The sequence below is a fragment of the Tachypleus tridentatus genome, chromosome 2 (assembly GCF_004210375.1).
Source record: "Tachypleus tridentatus isolate NWPU-2018 chromosome 2, ASM421037v1, whole genome shotgun sequence".
Classification (NCBI taxonomy): Eukaryota; Metazoa; Arthropoda; class Merostomata; order Xiphosura; family Limulidae; genus Tachypleus; species Tachypleus tridentatus.
This window is the reverse complement of record NC_134826.1, coordinates 156,312,253-156,331,871: the sequence shown is the minus strand read 5'-3', so window position 1 is coordinate 156,331,871 and position 19,619 is coordinate 156,312,253. Positions and strand designations below refer to the sequence as shown.

The following is a 19,619-nucleotide window of genomic DNA, read 5'->3' as shown; positions in this document are numbered from 1 at the left end:
AGTTAAAATAAGTAATTTGACATTCTTACGTCTCTCAAGAACATCGTATGTAAGGGCTTAGTATTACAACTGTTACAACTCGAGTGATATGAAATAGAGTGAAAACAGATTTTGTATTTTTAACAACCATAATTGCAGTGCGGAGTAAGTTAGGTGCGCTTTGTTTGTATTCATGCACAACGCTACACTGTTAACGATCTATATTTATATACTACACATGAGACTTTTGTTTGTTTGTTTGTTTTGGAATTTCGCACAAAGCTACTCGAGAGCTATCTGTGCTAGCCGTCCCTAATTTAGCAGTGTAAGACTAGAGGGAAGGCAGCTAGTCATCACCACCCACCGCCAACTCTTGGGCTACTCTTTTACCAACGAATAGTGGGATTGACCGTCACATTATATACCCCCACGGCTGGGAGGGCGAGCATGTTTAGCGCGACGCGGGCGCGAACCCGCGACCCTCGGATTACGAGTCGCACGCCTTACGCGCTTGGCCATGCCAGGCCACACATGAGACTAAATGAAACTATTGTAAATTTTTTTTGTTTTATTGCTACTTTTAAATCGCATGTACTCCTGAATAACTCGCGTTACAGCTGGAATAAATACTGAACATACGATGATAATAAAGTATTAAGTTATCAAAGGCTATTTGTTTACATACTTTATTTTTATACATAAGTATTTTTTTTCACAATATTTACGATGAGCAAAGTTTTTAATGTATCTTAATGTAATTAAAGAGTTATGTAATGAAATTAATCAAAATAGGAACTATGTTGGATTTAGCACAGTCGACAAGGAAAGAATACACACATAATAAAAGAATGTCTCTAGGTTTCTATTGCGGTTTTTACTGTTTGTCTCTTAGTTGAAATTTCAGACTTAATCTACCAAATATATGACATTTAGGCTTCTAAATATTGAAACTACCAACTACTGCAAGCACCTGATATGTTCTTTTAAGTGAGTTTTTGATATAACTTTCTTGTAGATGGCGCTATGAGAAAGTCGGCAGTTATATTATTTCTTTCTTTTTTTAAGTCCACGGATATACAACGCTAAAATCATGGAGTTCGATTCCCCTCGGCGGACTCAGCAGATAGCCGATGTGGCTATGCTATATGAAAACACATACTTTCTTTTACCTGTTCTTCATGCCCTGCGATCGTCTGCTTAGCACAGTCTTTGCCATGAACATAACATGGAGGTAAAATGTCTTTAAGATACAGAAGACACAACAAACAAAATATGTCAATATTACTTGAATTAAATTATTGAATAGAGATTCTTATTTGGTGTATTTAGTATTTTGGCCTTTTCTGTTACATATAGAAATTAAATTTTACAAAAATTACTTAATTAATATATGAATAATAATTAACCATAAGAGAAGTAATTATAAGTTCTTATTTTTTAATAACTGATAAACTTCCTGATGCAAAATAAATACAGTACGGAAATATCTTTTTTATGTATGAATGTGTGATTATCACACATAAAAGTTGTGTAGAGTGGTACAACAGAATAGCATTTTGAAAATAAAGAAAGTGGCATATTAACATAAAATACATGGCTCCGCGGTTCAAATTACCTTACAGACCCTCTGGGCTATTTAAGCCAAAAAAGAAGATAACTGGCTAGACGTATTTTGCAATGATTCTTTCATAACGTAACCAAGCTAAGTCCGGGACATTCCTGAACCTAATAAATTCTGCCAATATTCTATAAGAAAGATATGAGATGATAAGGGAAGCAAACCCCATCGAATAGTCTCCTGATTAGAGGAAAATAAAAAGCAAGATCAGCCAAATCAGACAAAAATAGAAGAAAAGGGAAAAAGCTGAAGAAGGAGTCCAAGGAGATGTTTCATTATAGATCCTGAACTTGTTTGAAGATGTTTCATCATGGATTTGGTACTTGTTGGTAGGTGTTTCATCATGGATTTGGTACTTGTTGGAAGGTGTTTCATTATGGATTCTGTACTTGTCGGAAGGTGTTTCATTATGGATTCTGTACTTGTTGGTAGGTGTTTCATCATGGATTTGGTACTTGTTGGAAGGTGTTTCATTATGGATTCTGTACTTGTTGGAAGGTGTTTCATTATGGATTCTGTACTTGTTGGAAGGTATTTCATTATGGATTCTGTACTTGTTGGAAAGTGTTTCATTATAGATTCTGTACTTGTTTGAAGATGTTTCATCATGGATTTGGTACTTGTTGGAAAGTGTTTCATTATGGATTCTGTACTTATTGGAAGGTGTTTCATTATGAATTTCGTACTTGTTAGAAGGTATTTCATTATGGATTCTGTATACGTTTCAAGATGTTTCATTATGGGTTCTGTATACGTTTGAAGATCGTTCAGCATAGATTCGGTACTTGTTGGAAGGTGTTTTATAATGGATTCTGTACTTATTGGAAGGTGTTTCATTATGGATTCTGTACTTGTTGAAAGGTGTTTCATTATGGATTTCGTACTTGTTAGAAGGTATTTCATTATGGATTCTGTATACGTTTGAAGATGTTTCATTATGGATTCTGTACTTGTTTGAAGATGTTTGTCATGGATTCGGTACTTGTTGGAATGTGTTTCATTATGAATTCTGTACTTGTTGGAAGGTGTTTCATTATGGATATTGTATTTGTCGGAAGGTGTTTCATTACGGATCCTGTACTTGTTGGTAGATGTTTCATTATGGATTCTGTACTTGTTGGAAGGTGTTTCATTATGGATTCTGTACTTATTCTAAATCAACGTACGTATTCATCCCAAAAAACAACTAAATTATAAAATAATTTTCATTTATTTCCATGAAAAAAGAAGGAAAAACAAAATAACAAGAAAATAGAGAGAAAAAACGACCTGGAAAAGGGTTCAGTTCTTCGGAAAATGTAACTGAAATTATAATTTTCAAACGATCATAAAATTTCGAATACTGATGCCTAAAAAATTAAAACCTTTGAAATATTTGTTGCTATTCTGTTTCAGTACTAAATGGTCTATTTGAGTTTTCAAATTTCGCTGTAAACGTTCCGCAAAAATCGGAAATATATTAAAATATTTTGCCACCACTATGTATACGTTATACGTTACGTGTTAAAAGTAATTAAGTTTACCTTCTTTCTGATAGGTATTTTTTATGTAGTTTTGTTTTCTGACGATCAAGAAAACGAAACAATGCATTTGAATCAGAACAACAAATTCAAGAGCATATAAATAAAATATAAGGAAGATAAATGGACGAAACTGACATCAACGAACAAAACACTCGTTATTTTATAAGTTTACACTTTCAGCTGTATGGACATTATAATTTGACGGTCAATCCCACTATTCGTTAGTAAAAGAGTAGCCCAAGATTTGGCAGTGGGTAGTGATGATTAGCTGCCTTCCTTCTAGTCTAAATTAGAGACGGCTAGTGCAGATAGCCCTCGTGTAGCTTTGCGCGAAATTCATAGCAAACCAAATCAATTTTATAAGTAGTTGCAACACGAAAATTAAATATATTTTCAATAATAAAGCGTGCAGAGTCAGTGTTTATGTTCCTGTAGAACTCATTATTTTCCTTCATATAAGCTGGGCTAGAACTTGTTAGAGTCTGATTAGCCAGTATAGAGATATTGATTTATTGGTTGAGCTTCATCTTGTTCTTCTTAACAAAGACCAATAATAACAAGAAAGCTGACTCAGTCTTTGTCTCCAGGGTAACGCAAAATGTTCATTTCTGGAAGCAGGAAGAGTTCGTCTGATGAGAACGATATGTCCTTCAATAAAGATTAGAGCAGAGAGTCTGTAAACAGAACTAGAACACGAAAAGCATAAAATGTGACAAAGCGAAGATATTAAGGGTTAAATTGTTTATTAGAATAGATTAAACACGTGAAATTCAGGATTTAAAATGTTAATGTCTTTATGTATAAATAATATATTTTTATCAGGATGAGCTATATATATGTGGAACTAAATACAAGCGTTTGGTATGTTTGGCTGTAATTTACAGTAATGATAGGGATTAGAGATACTTTGAATATATTCTTATTGGTCTTTCGAGATGAGTCAGCCGTAAATTTACCGATTTGAAATACTAAATTAAGGATGGTTGAATCCCTGCAGTGGTAAAACTGCAGATAGCCCATTGTGTAAATGCATTTTAAAAAAGTCCAGCGGAAATCTAATCTAATTCTTTTTCTTCTTAATAAAGAAAATAGTCAACCAGCTTAAACTTCCAACTGATTCAACTAATATTTTACTAATCGTTGTAAAAAAAAACAGTTACTTTGATTTTAGTAATACTTTATTGTAAGTGAAACTAAAACAATAAACATCTTACAAGTGATAATTTTAAAGCTTTTGGGCCAGTGATTGATATTTTATCCGTATTTAACAGACTAAAAAAAAGTTTTAATATTTTCTGTTCCTATCGTTTTACTTATAGTTTTCGTTTTGTGAACAGCCCGGCATGGCCAGGTGGTTAAGGCACTCAATTCGTAATTCTAGGGTCGCGGATTCAAATCTTCCGTCGCACCAAATATGCTCGTCCTTTCGGCCGTGGAAGAGTTGTAACGTGACGGTCATTCCCATTATTCTTTGGTAAAAGAGTAGGCCAAGAGTTGGTGGTGGGTGGTGATGACTAGCTGCCTTTCCTTGAGTTTTACACTGCTAAATTAGGGACAGTTAGCGCAAATGGCTCTCGGGTAGCTTTGTACGAAATTAGAAGAAAAACAAACAATCCTCTTAAAAACTGATGTCTTTATAACTAAGTTGTAGAGACATGTGATCATATCGTTAAATAAAAATAATCTGGTAACTATTTATATCCGTAAAACGAACTTTAAAAATTATGTAATCAAACCAGAAAAATGTAAAACTGATTAGCTTTTTAAAGATCCTAATCTGTAGAAGTCCATACATTTAAAAACTAAGAAATCATAACCGCAAAATCAGTTGTTTAAAGAATTATAAACAACAGGAAAGATTTAATTTATAATTTGTTTATTCTATTTTTAAAAACTCTTTAATTTTTCAACAATTCAAGTTGCAAAGAATATATTGGTAGTTTTCAGTTTGTTTTGTTTTTAGCAAAGCCACATTGGGCAATCTCTGTGTTCACCGTGAAGAATCAAATTCCAGATTTAAGTGTTATAACTTTTTAGAATTACCGCTGTAGCACTAGGGGACAGGTAATTTTATGGACCACAGCAGAAGAAATGCTATTATGATAAGCATAATGGAGAAGAATGGAGAATAAACTAGGGGAAAACGTATTGTATATCGGAAAATTCGTAAGCCTCGATAAAAAACAACAACAACTTCTACTTCTTAACTTCATATCCAACATGTGCTGAAAGTAATTTTAAGAATGGTAACAATCACATAACGTTAATAGGGGCATACTTGTTTGATTATTCTGTATAATTCAATCATTTCAGGTTTTAATATCTTCTTAGGTTATTGAGTATTACTAGTAATTTATTATTCGTGAGCATTTTCGTTTAATTATCGTATCTGTTATTTATAAGCTCATTTCTTTTATTGTAAACGTCAGGGGTAAGTTTTCAGGCTTACAATGCTAAAATTTGGGGTTCTGTTCCAGCGGCGACGAACAGAGGGCATATAAGTTATTGTGTAGCTTTGCGCTAAAAAATGGAAAGAAGAACAATTGTTTTAAGCAATTAAATCATTGTAGACCACAAGTTCTTAATAAAAACACGAAACAGTTGTGTTGTCGGTTGACCAATGATGATAAAAAATGCTTCCTTACATGAAATTCAAAATATTTAAACCACTTCTGAATTTTGCCTGAATGACTCAACAACTGAATTATAAAATAGAGAGTGTTTGATAGATGCAATACGTGTGAGTAACTGAATCCATTGCTGTACATATAATTACGAAGTGGCTTAGATTATATCATCCGCACTTTCTCACAATCTTTTATTGGGCATAACACAAATAAACTTCAACTGTGTTCTTAAAGAACAATGAGTTATATTTATATGTGTGTTCATGAGTGGGGTATGACATGTGGAGATTGTAATGGATGGCGACAAGCACACACACACAAAATTCATGTACATATATATATAAATACTTTAAGCCTAATCCTCTTAGGTTAAGCACCTACCTGTAATCCTGCCAAGTCAGCAGCAGATGGGTTATCAACCCCTGTAACAAAAATCCCTAAGCCGTCTTCCATACCTCCACGTATCAGTAGCCCCAGAGGTAAGCCTTTCTCCACATTTAAGGTCACCTACAGAGACAAATCCAGCGTTTTTCTAATGTTGCTAGAAAATAAAGCTGAGGTCTTAGAAAGACTGTCAGCTGCTATTACAAAAATAAAATATACTCTGAGCTAAGTAACTAAATCGAAGCATTTATGGAAACGAAACAAAATTTTAGGATATGAACAAAATTCCTTGACCTTTCAAAATAATGGACAACAAATTTCTTTGCCTGCTCTTGGTGTTTAGGGTTGTAAGATTTTAAATATTTTGATATCGCAACTAAAAAAATCATTAAATATTTAGCGTTGGTTTTCATTGCAAGAAAAACGTTTCGATGGATATTTTAATTCTTACTTTGACATCCGTATTCGATGATACAGCGGAAAGATCTGAAACGGTTTCAACGATACCGATCAAGTTTGTTTGGTTGAAAGAGTGATAACATTTCTTTTTTCTCTCAAATCTTTCAGTTTTGTATTTCAGCTGCTAAAAGCTTTTCTTTGTTTATTTTTAAATGTTCTACATGCTCTAGCAGTATATATATATATAGATGACATACTGTCTAGGGAGTGTCTTACTTTAAAAAGCCTAGATCACTTAAAAGCATATAGTCTTCTTCTGATAATACAAGATAACATATCTAATCTAATTTGCCATGTACTAAAAACATATTATTGATACATAAACCCATGAAAATACCTCCACCAAGATTAAGCGTTATTTGTATTTATAAGATGTTGCTTTAGACCTTGACAAGAACCCAAGAACACATAGGAAGCATTCTGTTTGCTTTTTTTGTAAATTTCACGCAAATTTGCACGAGGGCTATCTACGCTAGCCATTCCTAATTTAGCAATGTAAAACGATAGGAAAGGCAGCTAGTCAGCACCACACACCGCCAACTTATGGGTTAGTCTTTTACCAACGAATAGTAGAATTGACCCTAACATTATAACGCCACTGCGATTGAATTGGCGAGCATGTTTGGTGTAACGAATATTGGAACCTGTGACCCACAGGCGACCTCTGTAGAGCGCCCTAATCACCTGGCCATGTCGGTCAATGCTTCGAAAGTAAGGAGAAGAGAAGCTTCTATACTCTCTTCTTGTTAAAAAGTTCTTTTTTGTCGATTTTTATTTTCCATGTCATTTGTAGGTCTAGAAAAGGAAATTCCATATGAAAATTTAATCACTATATGTTAAGCATTACATATAATTCGGAAAAGCAATAGCACGTGTTCAGATGATAGAATGACGAGGTGAGTTTAATGATCGCAGGTTTTTAATTATCTCACTAGGTCAATACAAGTACAAAAAAGGTCTAGTACGGCCTGTTGGTCAGAGCACTCAGGTCTTAATCTGCGAGTTGTTGGGTCGAATTCCGTCACCTAAAATGTTCGCCCTTTCAGTTTTGGTGGCTCTATAACGTTAAGTTTAATCCCTCGATTAAGATAATAGTAGCCCAAGTACTGGTAACTAGTCATCTTCCTTCCAGTCTGTCACTTTTAAATTAGGTACGACCAGCGAAGACAACCCTAGAGTAGCCTTGAGCGAAATTTAACAATGAAACAAATACACAAAATAGATGCAGTACACGTTAAAATTAACTGCGTATCGTGTGCAGTGCATGTAGTTGAGTTAACTTCGTGTCATGTGTTTCGAATAAACTACACCAAATGTCCATTAATGTAGTGAGTACCGTCAATAAAAATTAAATATCCTGTTACAATTGGATTACACTATTCTTCATATTCTGTTTTAAATCTATTTGATGAATGAACCGTGAACCCTCGAATTTACAGTTTGGAATGCCTACCACTAGATCATGCCTTTTCATCAAGGAAATAGAAACACAAAGTGAACAATGTAATAATTCAAATTTAAAGGTGTATATTGAATTACTTCGCTGCTCATTGTCACGAAAAGGAGATCTATACAATTGGGATCACAGATGCATTATAAGAACAACAGTAAAATTCCACTATTTTTTCGGACAAGAATAGCCCAAAAGATGGTAGTGGGTACCTTTGACTTGCTTTCCCCTATGGGCGAAAGTTGTAAACAAACAACCTCGTTCTTAGCTATGAGTGCATTAACTAACTGATATTTTAAGCATTTTTATAGACTTCCAACACAATTGAATATTCTTCCTCTAAAACACTTATTTCACGATGAAAAAATTATATGAAATTTACCTTCAAACAGATATACGTTGCTTCGACAGATTGTAAATTGGTTAAAATGTAAAAAGTGCTTCATAAGTTTGTTAAATTGATCATTTCGTTCAACTTGGAAATACTGCAATTAATTAATTTCGTATAACACTGGATGACAATATTTTACCAGTAAACTGTAGATAAATTGATATACTAATATCTTTATTTGTTGTCTTTTTTTTCTTTTAGTGAGGACGATTACTAAATATTCGATTATTTACTAAATATTCACTTGTTTTTAGAAAAATATCATAATTTACGATTTTTAAACTTTATATTTGTAGCATCACTAGGGCATAAAAACAATATAGAAGATATTTTTACGGCGACAGTATTTAAAGAATAAAATTGACTTATGTGTATTTTTCCGAAAACGACCGGAAGGTCATTAACCACTCATAAAACATTACAGTATTGTGTAGTCTGTCATTCAATAGACACTAAAATTATACCACATAAGAAATGCTTAATGTTGCAATTTATACTACAGTTATGAGAAGAATTAAACATTTTTTAAACTACAAGATCACATGTGAATTTCAAAATCAAGAAATGAAAATATTTGTTACTCTCACGAACGCACGTGGAAAGGGTTCAACAGAATCTCCTAGTTTTGAGATGTAAAAAAAAATCAACGCATCTACTTACAACGTTTAACGTTTTTCTAAATAGTCTGCATTCTTCTGATGAAGTGAGTATTTTTTGGTTTGAAATAGTCGTATACAAAGATTTTTGTTGATACTTTGTAATTACCATTGTAAGGTTTTGAAGACCGGATTCTTTACAGTAGATGTCTTTAACTCGTTGACGATAAATTTCAACCAACAAACAAAATAACATACTACATTGTTTTTAAAACAATATATTGAAAGATATACGAGATATCGTATTCAAAGATATATAAGTGAAAGTTATATACAAATGTTTGTTACGCTGTTGGTTATCACAGTTGTATCCAGAGCTTTAAATAAACTTTTTTTTTCCGTCAAAGTCCACGCAACCTGACTCAGTTGCTTTAGGACACAATTAACCAAACGAACGAATTATTATTCTCTACTCTGTCACTACAATACAATCTGTGATAATTTCACTTTAAACATAGTCAATATACGCTCATTTATCGCTAAATTCATAATCAAGCAGCCTAGATCTAAATAATAATCTGTCAGAGAATATTTATACACCGAATTAGGTTTAGAACATTCTAACTGTAGCTCGGCAAATAGAATGTAGTACCAAACTGAAGTTTCTCTTTTCCTGAAATTTATGTCAATATGCTCAAAATCCGTTTTTGTTTGGTTCTATCTTTATTAGAGACAAAGAAGTAATATTTCAAGTAAACACTTTTTTTATAAATATAAGAAAATATTTAACTTGTTGAGCTTTCTAAAAATTTAATTCTTTATTATACAAGTTATGTTTTACACCTGAAAAATAGATACATTAAGTTATTTTTTAATTATTTTGTAAAAATCTCCTTATTATTTTGTTTTAACTACACTTGGTTTATTTTCAGGACAAAAACAACAGTTAAACATATAAAAACAGGAAGTGACACGGTGACCCTTAAGTGAATCTAAGGATACTAACTCCACAGCACTTCGTGAGTGTTTTTTATGCCGTGATATCTACGCAGGTTAATGCATAAAAAATTGTTTTTAGTGATATTTACAGTTTGGTTTTCCCTTTTGTTTAGGGGTGTGAGAGTCTATATGGTACGTGGTATCACCCTGTACGTGACAGTATCACAGTTCTTAATACTAAATTCAGTAATACAAAAGTTAGAGTACTGTTAAATTTTTTTTTGTTTAATTTCACACAAAGCTACAGTAGGTCTATCTGCGCTAGCCGTCCCTAATTTAGCAGCGTAAGACTAAAGGGAAGGCAGACAGTTATCACCACCCACCGCCAACTCTTCTTCAGCTACTCCTTTACCAACGAACTGTTGGACTGACCATCACGGCCGAGAGGACGGGCATTTTTTGGTATGACAAGAAATCGAACCCGCGACCCTCATATTAGAAGTAAAGCGTCTAACCACCTGGCCATCCTGGGGCTGTTGTTAAGATAAAATTACTCTTCCCTAAAGTAAGGACTAGAACTGTTCAGGCCCGGCATTGCCAAGCGTGTTAAAAACAAACAAACAAACAAGAACTGTTCAAATTGTTCCTGATTTTTTCCTGTCGAGTTTGATTTTGCTTGCAATTTAAAATCAGTGCGACATATAATTATTTTTTCTGAGTTGTACCTACTATGTTAAATATTTGATAAAAAAAATATGTAATCGACATCGTTTGCCAAAGTTAAAAAATGTCTGATATATCCTTTATTTTCACGCACGCCTCTTGTTGGCTCAAAGGCAAGTCTAAAGAATGTGTGTATGCAAAATGGTTCAATAATCGCTGGGAATAGAACCTATATGGTCTATTCTATAGTTTCGTTCTTATCAAAGATAATCAAATAGTAAATAAACAACTTTTATGCAAGCAGTATTTATTCAAATAATCGTGTAGGGAGTGTCAAAGCAGATGTGCTGATTTAGAAAGTTTGTGTTTTTTTATTATTCTACATCTTTAAAACTAAATAGCTACAGTTTGTCACGTCACAAATTCTTATCTAATGTAATGAATGCTTAGCAGAAATTAATCAATATTTTTCTGTGTCGCTTGCTTCTTTATTTACTCATCTTGGCTCTGGGTGGACGAACAGAAAGTTGGAAACCTTGTTAAAGGTATTTCAATAACTCTAAATCCATTTTGTGTAGTTGACGTGTTTCACTTTTACAAGGACATCCAATAATGATAGTCTTACACTTACAATTGAAGCATGTAACTGTCTAAATATCGGGGAACAAATCCCATGGGGCTAGAAAAGAGAGTTTGTGTTACCATAGCAACCATAGGTCTTCCTGAATACGAACTAGCATCAGCAATGCACTGAGCTCAAACTTTGTGCTGAATGACACGATTTTCATTTAATAAAGGATAAAGACAACTAGGACTTTAGAAATGAAATAACCAAACACAGCGACTCGTAAATCACCTCACGAAATTTCTATTGATCACACATAAACAATCTGGTGGCACAATGAACTTTTCATCCATTTTTCGTTGTCATATGTATTACTTATTTATTACTCTAAGACATCTCTCAGGTGTCAAGCAATCCGTGGATTCTTGATGATAAGAAACCCATTGAAATAAAAATGTATCTCAAAACGGATGGTATGGGTATTAAAACTTTTATTGATAAGGAGAGAACAACGTTTCGACCATCCTAGGCCATCTTCAGGTTAAGAAAAATGTAGTGCACCATTAACTATTACAAATATTGATTTTTAATGAAGATTTTTATGAACGTCTCCAGTAGAGTACCCTGTTGATCCAGTTGTAAATTTATGGACTTATAAAGGTGGAAAATACAAACCAGAATTAGATTCCTCCCAATGGAAGAGCGAAGATAGCAAATAAAACAAACAAATCTTCTGGTAGAAACTATTACATAATTAAGAAATATTAATATGGAGAGACTTATAAGACTTTTGTTGAAGAAATTTGAATTGCATGAAGTTTGTTCTTACATTCAATTTCGTATTAAAACTGCCCTGTTTCCTGGGCTCTTTACCTGTTGGTGTTTACTTACGAACGTCCATAATAAATTTCCACAGATTATATTAAAAACTAGTATATAAATTTTGTAAGTATTTAAAACTGGAATTACTAAATCATAAAACCAAACATAGATTTCATTTTTAACACTCATCCCAGACAACTCAAAACGAGTCATTTTCGTCTAAATAGTTTGTTTTGTTTTTAATGTTGCACATAGCTCGAAAGCTATATGCTCTAGCCGTCCCTAATTTAGCAGTGTAAGACTAGAGGGAAGACAGATAGTCATAACCACTCACCGCCAACTCTTGGGCCACTGTTTTACCAGCGAATAGTGGGATTGACCGTAACTTTATAACGCCCCCACGGCTGAAAGGGCGAACATATTTGATGTGACGATGATTCGAACCCCCAAACCCTCGGATTACAAGTCGAGTGCCTTAACCACCTGGCCATGCCGGGCCGTTTTAATAGTGCACCATTCTAAAGTTTTTCGTTTTAATTCCTTCTTCATGTAACCCCACAACGTTCAAAATTATAACAGTTATTTTACTGCAATTATAGAAATTTTAACAATTAATTTCTCGCTGTTTTGCTTATGTGGGTTAAAACAATTCAAATATTTTCTTTCTGTGTACTTTTAACCTGTTTACATAGGTTATCACCCATTTTGCATTCTTAGAAATAATTATGGAAACAGAGAGGGAAAGTGGGTATGAAGTGTAAATTACACAGGGTAGTATTATATATTTTCGTGTAAACATGTCGGTTGGCACGGTACAATGTCACTGGGTGCCAGGCAACCAGTGGTTAAAGAAGAAAACTCTAACTATCTAAGGTAATGTAGGGTAGGATAACGTTACAGTTGATATATTGCATATGACTTTGCTGCAAGTAAAAATATTAATATTTATTTAAGAACAGTAAAATACGTATTAGTTTAAAATTGTCTCAGTGGGCGTGGAGATGCCTGGAAACCTTTGCTGAGAAAATACAACAACGACAACAAATATTGAAACTCAGGTACAGAGATGTGATGATTATACAGAGTAAAAAGTGTTCCTTATTTACGAGTTTAAGTTTTTTGGCAATAATCAACGGCAGCTTGTTCGAAGGCTAACTAGAGGGTGTTATAGCAGTCGGTCTACAATAGTTACAGTGTAAGTTTATCAATACAATTGTGAAGTTGTATATTAGCCAAGAATGTTGCAGACTTTCATAAAATCGATGGTTCCCTGACTGCCGACAGATAAAAGCATCTTTTAATCCACCAAACCATTATCTAAGAAACGTGTTTCTTTGGGTAGGACTTCATCTTTTAACATGGAAATGACTCCAGGCGTACAGACAGTGTAGTGACAATCTACTAGAGACATAGAAAGTCTAATAGAACAGTCACTATGATATAAACAAGATCGAAACAATATCGGGTTACTTGGGCACTGATAAAGTTAAACAACAACAGTTCAACTTGGAATAAATTGTGGAAAATGTTAGAGAATATCTAGAACAACATTACACAGCCCTTCATTGATCAATTGTATGAGAGTATAAAAGTACAATGTAAAGTTCTATGAAAAATGGGCTAACATACTAAATATTAAAGTTCTAAATAATGTATTCATTTTCGCTGCACATTTTCTGTCACAGTACATTGTTCTCATGCTTGTGCGTATTTACTTTGTGCAATTTGTTATTTAATACTCACTTTGTACGTTGTTTTCTTATTTATTTCATATATAGTACAATTTAATGACAACAAAGATGCTTTAAATAATATAAAGTTACACATAAGTACTAATCACGTATTATGGAAAAATTATATTTTTTTTAACAAAGATTGAATATCGTTTTATTTTCATCCCTCTGGTGGCTCAACACTAAAATTGAGGCTTATAACACTCAAGTTCTAGGTTCGATTGCTCATGGTTGAGGTAACCCATAGAGTAACTTTGAACTTAATAATAAAGAGATAAAACTATCCCCATATTCAATACAGACTTATTGAATATATACTGCACTCGGCACAATAGAATCCTTAATAAATATGTAACGTGTTTATATTTTTAAATCAATATTATTACATGGTGAAAAAAATTAAAACCCTTGTGATATATCAAATATCACTCGTTCTTTTAAATTTGTTGTTCTGCAGTTACATTAAATGCCAATCACGGAGACATTTGCTTCTCTTCATACGTCATTAAACCTATAGTAATGTGTTTGCTTTGTTAATTTCACCCGAAAGTTATTTCCACTAGCCGTCCCTAATTTAGCAATAATAGGCAATAGGGAAGGTAGCTATTCAACAACACCTAACGCCAACTCTTCAGCTACTCTTTTATCAGCAAATAATGGGATTTAGAGTAACATTATAACGCCCCCACTGCTGAAAGTCGTGTTCGTTGACAGAGATTAAAACCCGCAACCTTCAAATTGCGAATCCATCGCCCTGACACTAGGCCATGCCAGGACATTAAATTGGTAAACATGCATATACTACCTCTAACTATATTTTTCAAGAAAATAAATATTTTATAAATATATTTATGACATACTGTTTTCCTACTGCAACACTATTTGTTTTATTCACTACTACATAGAGGAACCAGTTGGTAAGCAAAAAGAAACTGAATAAATCGTAAACCACTTTTTTTCTCCATTAGGTGAAGACAATAAAATAACGAAAAATACGGATAATCGTGAGTGCGTGCTAAGAGTATTATGTTACGAAAGTTGTATCGGCTTTTAGCTCTCCCTATGAGTAATATGTCATTACACCGAAAGGCGAAGTTGAATGTGTGGATATTTAAACGATGATTTCCAAAAAACAAGTATGAAACACGCCACAATTATAAATAAATTCAGCAAAAATAAACACGTTACCTGTAAAAGTAATTGTAAAAAAAAAGCATATTATTTAGAGTTTTGTATGTGTGACTTATGAAATAAAGTTAGAAGACAGCTTGTTGTTAGTTGGTTGTCCTAATACAGTTAGAACGCCAGAGCTGTATCGGCAAAATGCAGTAAAAGACAGCCAAGCCTATAATATATGTATATCTTGGCCTTTCAAAACGGGATTTAATTAAATGGATAATTGAGAGTCTTAGAAAGCTAAAGATTTCTTTGAAATTTAAAATATCCATAAGTCTAATTCGTAACATTTTTCATTGGCTCTTTTGCAGTTGGCTCCCATAGAAGAATTAGCAAAAAAAAATCTCAATTACCAATACTTCCTGCTGCTATCAATAACAATTATTCTTTCATTTGATACCTACTAGCATCAGAACCTCGAAAAGAACCCCAGAACCAAGTTAAATTAAGTGCTGTTCACAGATGGTCTAAAGACAGGGTTGGAAGTTTAATCGCCACACCAATGAAAAGGACCGATTCAGGGATATTTTGTGAGTTTTAAATTGATCTTAATAGTTTGGAAGAAATGTCCTTTAGGACTATATTCAACATTTCACATATTACTGACGCTTCAGACTTTAATTCAACGATCATAAACGATCTCAGAAAGCAATTAAATATAACTTTTTTATTATCTGCATCCTTATTCATCTCTTCATTTTGTTTAATGTTTTGCTACTTCCTCCAATATTTTTTCCACTGGAGATGGAAGTCGACCCTCTTCGATACATCCTTGTATATACACACATGCGTATATATATATATATATATAATCATAGTTTCACAAGTACGATGTATCGAAATAAATAAAATATTTGTTGTCAAGCCAACACTTTCAAATATTGACATTTTCAGAAACGTCATATTTTATCCTTATAGCAGATAATTAATATAAAGGTATCACTAAAACAACTTTTCAGTGATTTACTATTCATATTAGGCCAGGCATGGCCAGGTGGATTATGGCATTCGACTCGTAATCAAAAGGTCGCGGGTTCGAATCCCGGTCATACTAAACAAGCTTGCCCTTTCAGCCGTGGGGGCTCTATAATGTTACGGTCAATCCCACTATTTGTTGATAAAAGAGTAGCCCAAGAGTTGGCGGTGGGTGGTGATGACTAGCTGCCTTCCCTATAGTCTTATACTGCTAAATTAGGGACGGCTAGCGCAGATAGCCTTCGTGTAGCTTTGCGTGAAATTAAAAAAACGACAACAAAACAGTTCATACTATACATAATATTTATAACCATTAGTTGGATCTAAACAACAGCTGCACACAAAACGTTTTTCACTTGTTACTCTGATACTATAAACTCATCATGATTGCCAGTTTAATTCTACCGTTAGATATTTGAAAGAAAACACTTTCCAATTCAATTTGTTTGTGTACGTTTACATAATAATCTGTAAGCTGTGTTATATGAAAAAAATCATTAGAATATTTTTAGATTTTACTTTTTCATAGAGTGTAAAACAACAAGACTTTGATGTGGTGCTACATCTCAGTTTATCTATAAAATTATAAAATACTTTGGCAGATCCCTAAATTTAAGTTTACAATTAATAAGTATCAATTAACTTCTTAGAATTAAGTTATCTATAACGTAATAAAGGTTATAGTACATTACTGAATTTAAATCTGTCACATACTTAACGTAGATAAATATTTGTATGCATATATATATATATATGTATCTTATGAACTTCACCTCGTATCGAAAAAGCCTAACTGATCTTAACAAATCTGTGGTACAGTAATGGATTTAACTCTGTCACATATTTAACACATATATATAGATTATTCAAGTCTACCTTATATATAGCAAATCTAATTACTTTTAAAGTAGAAAAACCCGCAGAATAGTGTTGGATGTAACCTCTGGACAATAGTTATATATACATTATTCAAGTCTACCTTATATATAGCAAATCTAATTACTTTTAAAGTAGAAAACCCGCAGAATAGTGTTGGATGTAACTTCTAGACAATAGTTATATATACATTATTCAAGTCTACCTTATATATAGCAAATCTAATTACTTTTAAAGTAGAAAAACCCGCAAATAGTGTTGGATGTAACCTCTGGACAATAGTTATATATACATTATTCAAGTCTACCTGTTTTATGCAACAAACATATCTTATCGTCGCTTAAAAACCTATAACGTATCTCTGGGTTTAACTATATAATATATTATAATATATAATATAAGTTATTAAAGTCTACCTTTTTATAACAACACATCTAATCTTAGCTTAACAAACGTGTTGCGTAGTGTATTAAAAAAACCAACTCTGCCCATATTTGATGTGAGAAAGTCAACGGTGTGTAAATAACACAGCTATCTAATCTTAGCTTAACAAACGTGTAATATAGCGTTGGAATCAGTTATTTCCCATATTGAACATAAGTATATATTTAGGTTATTAAAGTGTACCTTATATATAAGGTTAAGAAATGAAATAACTTTAAAAACGACATTATCTCTAACTTGTTTAACAAAAATTGGAGTTTATTATGAGCTATTTCTATAAACATTAATAACTCACGACCTATTAACTTATAGGATTCGTTTCTTTAAAGTAAAGCACAAGGTGCACAATGGGATATCTGTGCTTTGTCCACTACGGGTATCGAAACCTGGTTTCTAGCACTATAAGTCCGTAGACTCTGTGCTACCAGGGGTGATAGATCCTGACGAAGGTGTTCTAGCGAACGTTAAAAACACAACTACATAAATATATTATGGTTTTCTTAGCTGCATCTGTACTTTAAAGCCAAAAAAAGGTAATTGATACAATTGGATACTCGTACTGTTTTATCTTATTGCTTGTGTGAAAACGAGCTCGTATCACGTTTATTCCTTCTTTAAATTTTTACAACAGTGATGACCCGGTATAACCAGATGGTTAGGGCGCTCGACTCGTAATCTGAGGATCGCAGATTCGAATTCATGTCATACCAAACATTCTCGCCCTTTCAGCTGTAGGGGCGTTATAATGTGACTGTAAAAACCCACTATTTGATGGTAAAAAAATATCTCAAGAGTTGGCGGTGAGTGGTGCTGACTAGCTTCTTTCCTTCTAGTCTTACACTGCTAAATCAGGGATGGCTAGCGCAGATAGCCTTCGTGTGGCTTTGTGCGAATTTCAAAACAAACACAACAGGGACATTGATTTTGTTGTTAACACAAATCATCAGAAGGATCTAACCACTATTTTTTAAAATTTACAATCCATCAAATTTACTATTTAGCTTCCGAAGGACCGTCAGTAAAATAACTGTGTGGTAGTTCTCAGCTGGAACTGGTATCAGAACCATAAAATAAAATAAAACTTTACTACTTTTAACTTTGTTACGTGTTAAATATTACTTTCTACAGTGAAATTAGAGATCATTATGGAGTCAAACACTTCTCAAGTAATGTTTGCCGAACTATTTCAACTCTTTAAGAAAAAAAGTGCATACCCTACAATATACACGTTTGATCGGATATAAGTGTATTTCATGTAAAGTGTATTAGGTTCGGATATAAGTGTATTTCATGTAAGTTGTATTAGGTTCGGATATAAGTGTATTTCATATAAGTTAAATTAGGTTCGGATAGACGTACGTTTCATATAAGTTGTATTAGATTCGAATATAAGTGTATTTCATGTAAATTGAATTAGGTTCAGATATAAGTTTATTTCGTTTAAGGAGCGAGTTGTCAACTTCTGATTAAATATATATTGTAGTACTTTATAACAATCGCACGAAGCTGGTATAGCATTCACTCACGGACGATGTCATGTAACGTATTATATGATAATTTCAATAGTCGGAAATTTTCATTTGAACTCAGAAAGTTATTTTAATATCGATATGTAACAAAGTTGTGATATTTGTAAAGAATAATCTATATACAAAAGTTTTACAAACTTACAAACAGTACTGATTCTTCTTTTTGGTTTGACACTGAATATTTTATCAACGGTTCACGATGAGTGAATTAATTTTGAGTTGATATTGTTACAATTCGCTTAAATCTTAGATAACGGGAATGTTGTAGGTAGCAGTATTAATTGATGATGACGCCGTTTAAGGGTTGATGGCTAGTTAGCTTGCTCTATTCTTGGCTGGCCTTATGCTGTTTACAAGCTGATTTTTTTCCCACGAAGGTATCTAATGTCTTCGTAAAAATGGTAACGTCCGAAGTTAATTCACTGAAGTTAAACAGTTTGTAATGTTAAAAATCTATAAATGTCTCTTCTCAGGTATCTGTAGTTTTCCGATTAATAAGCGTTAATCACAGTTATATCTTCCGAGGTTTATAGTATAACAATCTGTAGCAACCCAACAATACGAAAACTGTCTCTCGGAGTGTCGGTTTATGAACAATAAGGCAAGGTTCTAGAAATTTCATTTCACAACAATTTAAAATATATATTCTTGATTTTTACACTCGAGAATTCTTTGCAAATTTAGGGAATAGGTGGGACTTGCGCAATACACAGTTAAAAACTATAGGTTTCATGCATTTCTAAATGTACGTATATAACTTAAACAAACGTCGATATTAAAATAAATATATAACAGTAAAACCACTGGGTACCGAAAAGTTTAATTATTTATACCTGATTTAACATAACTCGCTGTTTCTAAATTATTTAT

General features: G+C 33.1%; 1 protein-coding gene across 1 annotated transcript in view; it reads right to left on the bottom strand.

The window, feature by feature from the left end:
• LOC143245668 (uncharacterized) overlaps positions 1 to 19,619 on the bottom strand; it is a 79,943-nt gene that overhangs the window by 46,965 nt on the left and 13,359 nt on the right. Inside the window, exon 2 of the mRNA XM_076492017.1 lies at positions 6,129 to 6,254. Coding sequence (XP_076348132.1) covers positions 6,129 to 6,254 — 126 coding nt within the window. The remainder of the gene's footprint in view (positions 1 to 6,128; positions 6,255 to 19,619) is intronic.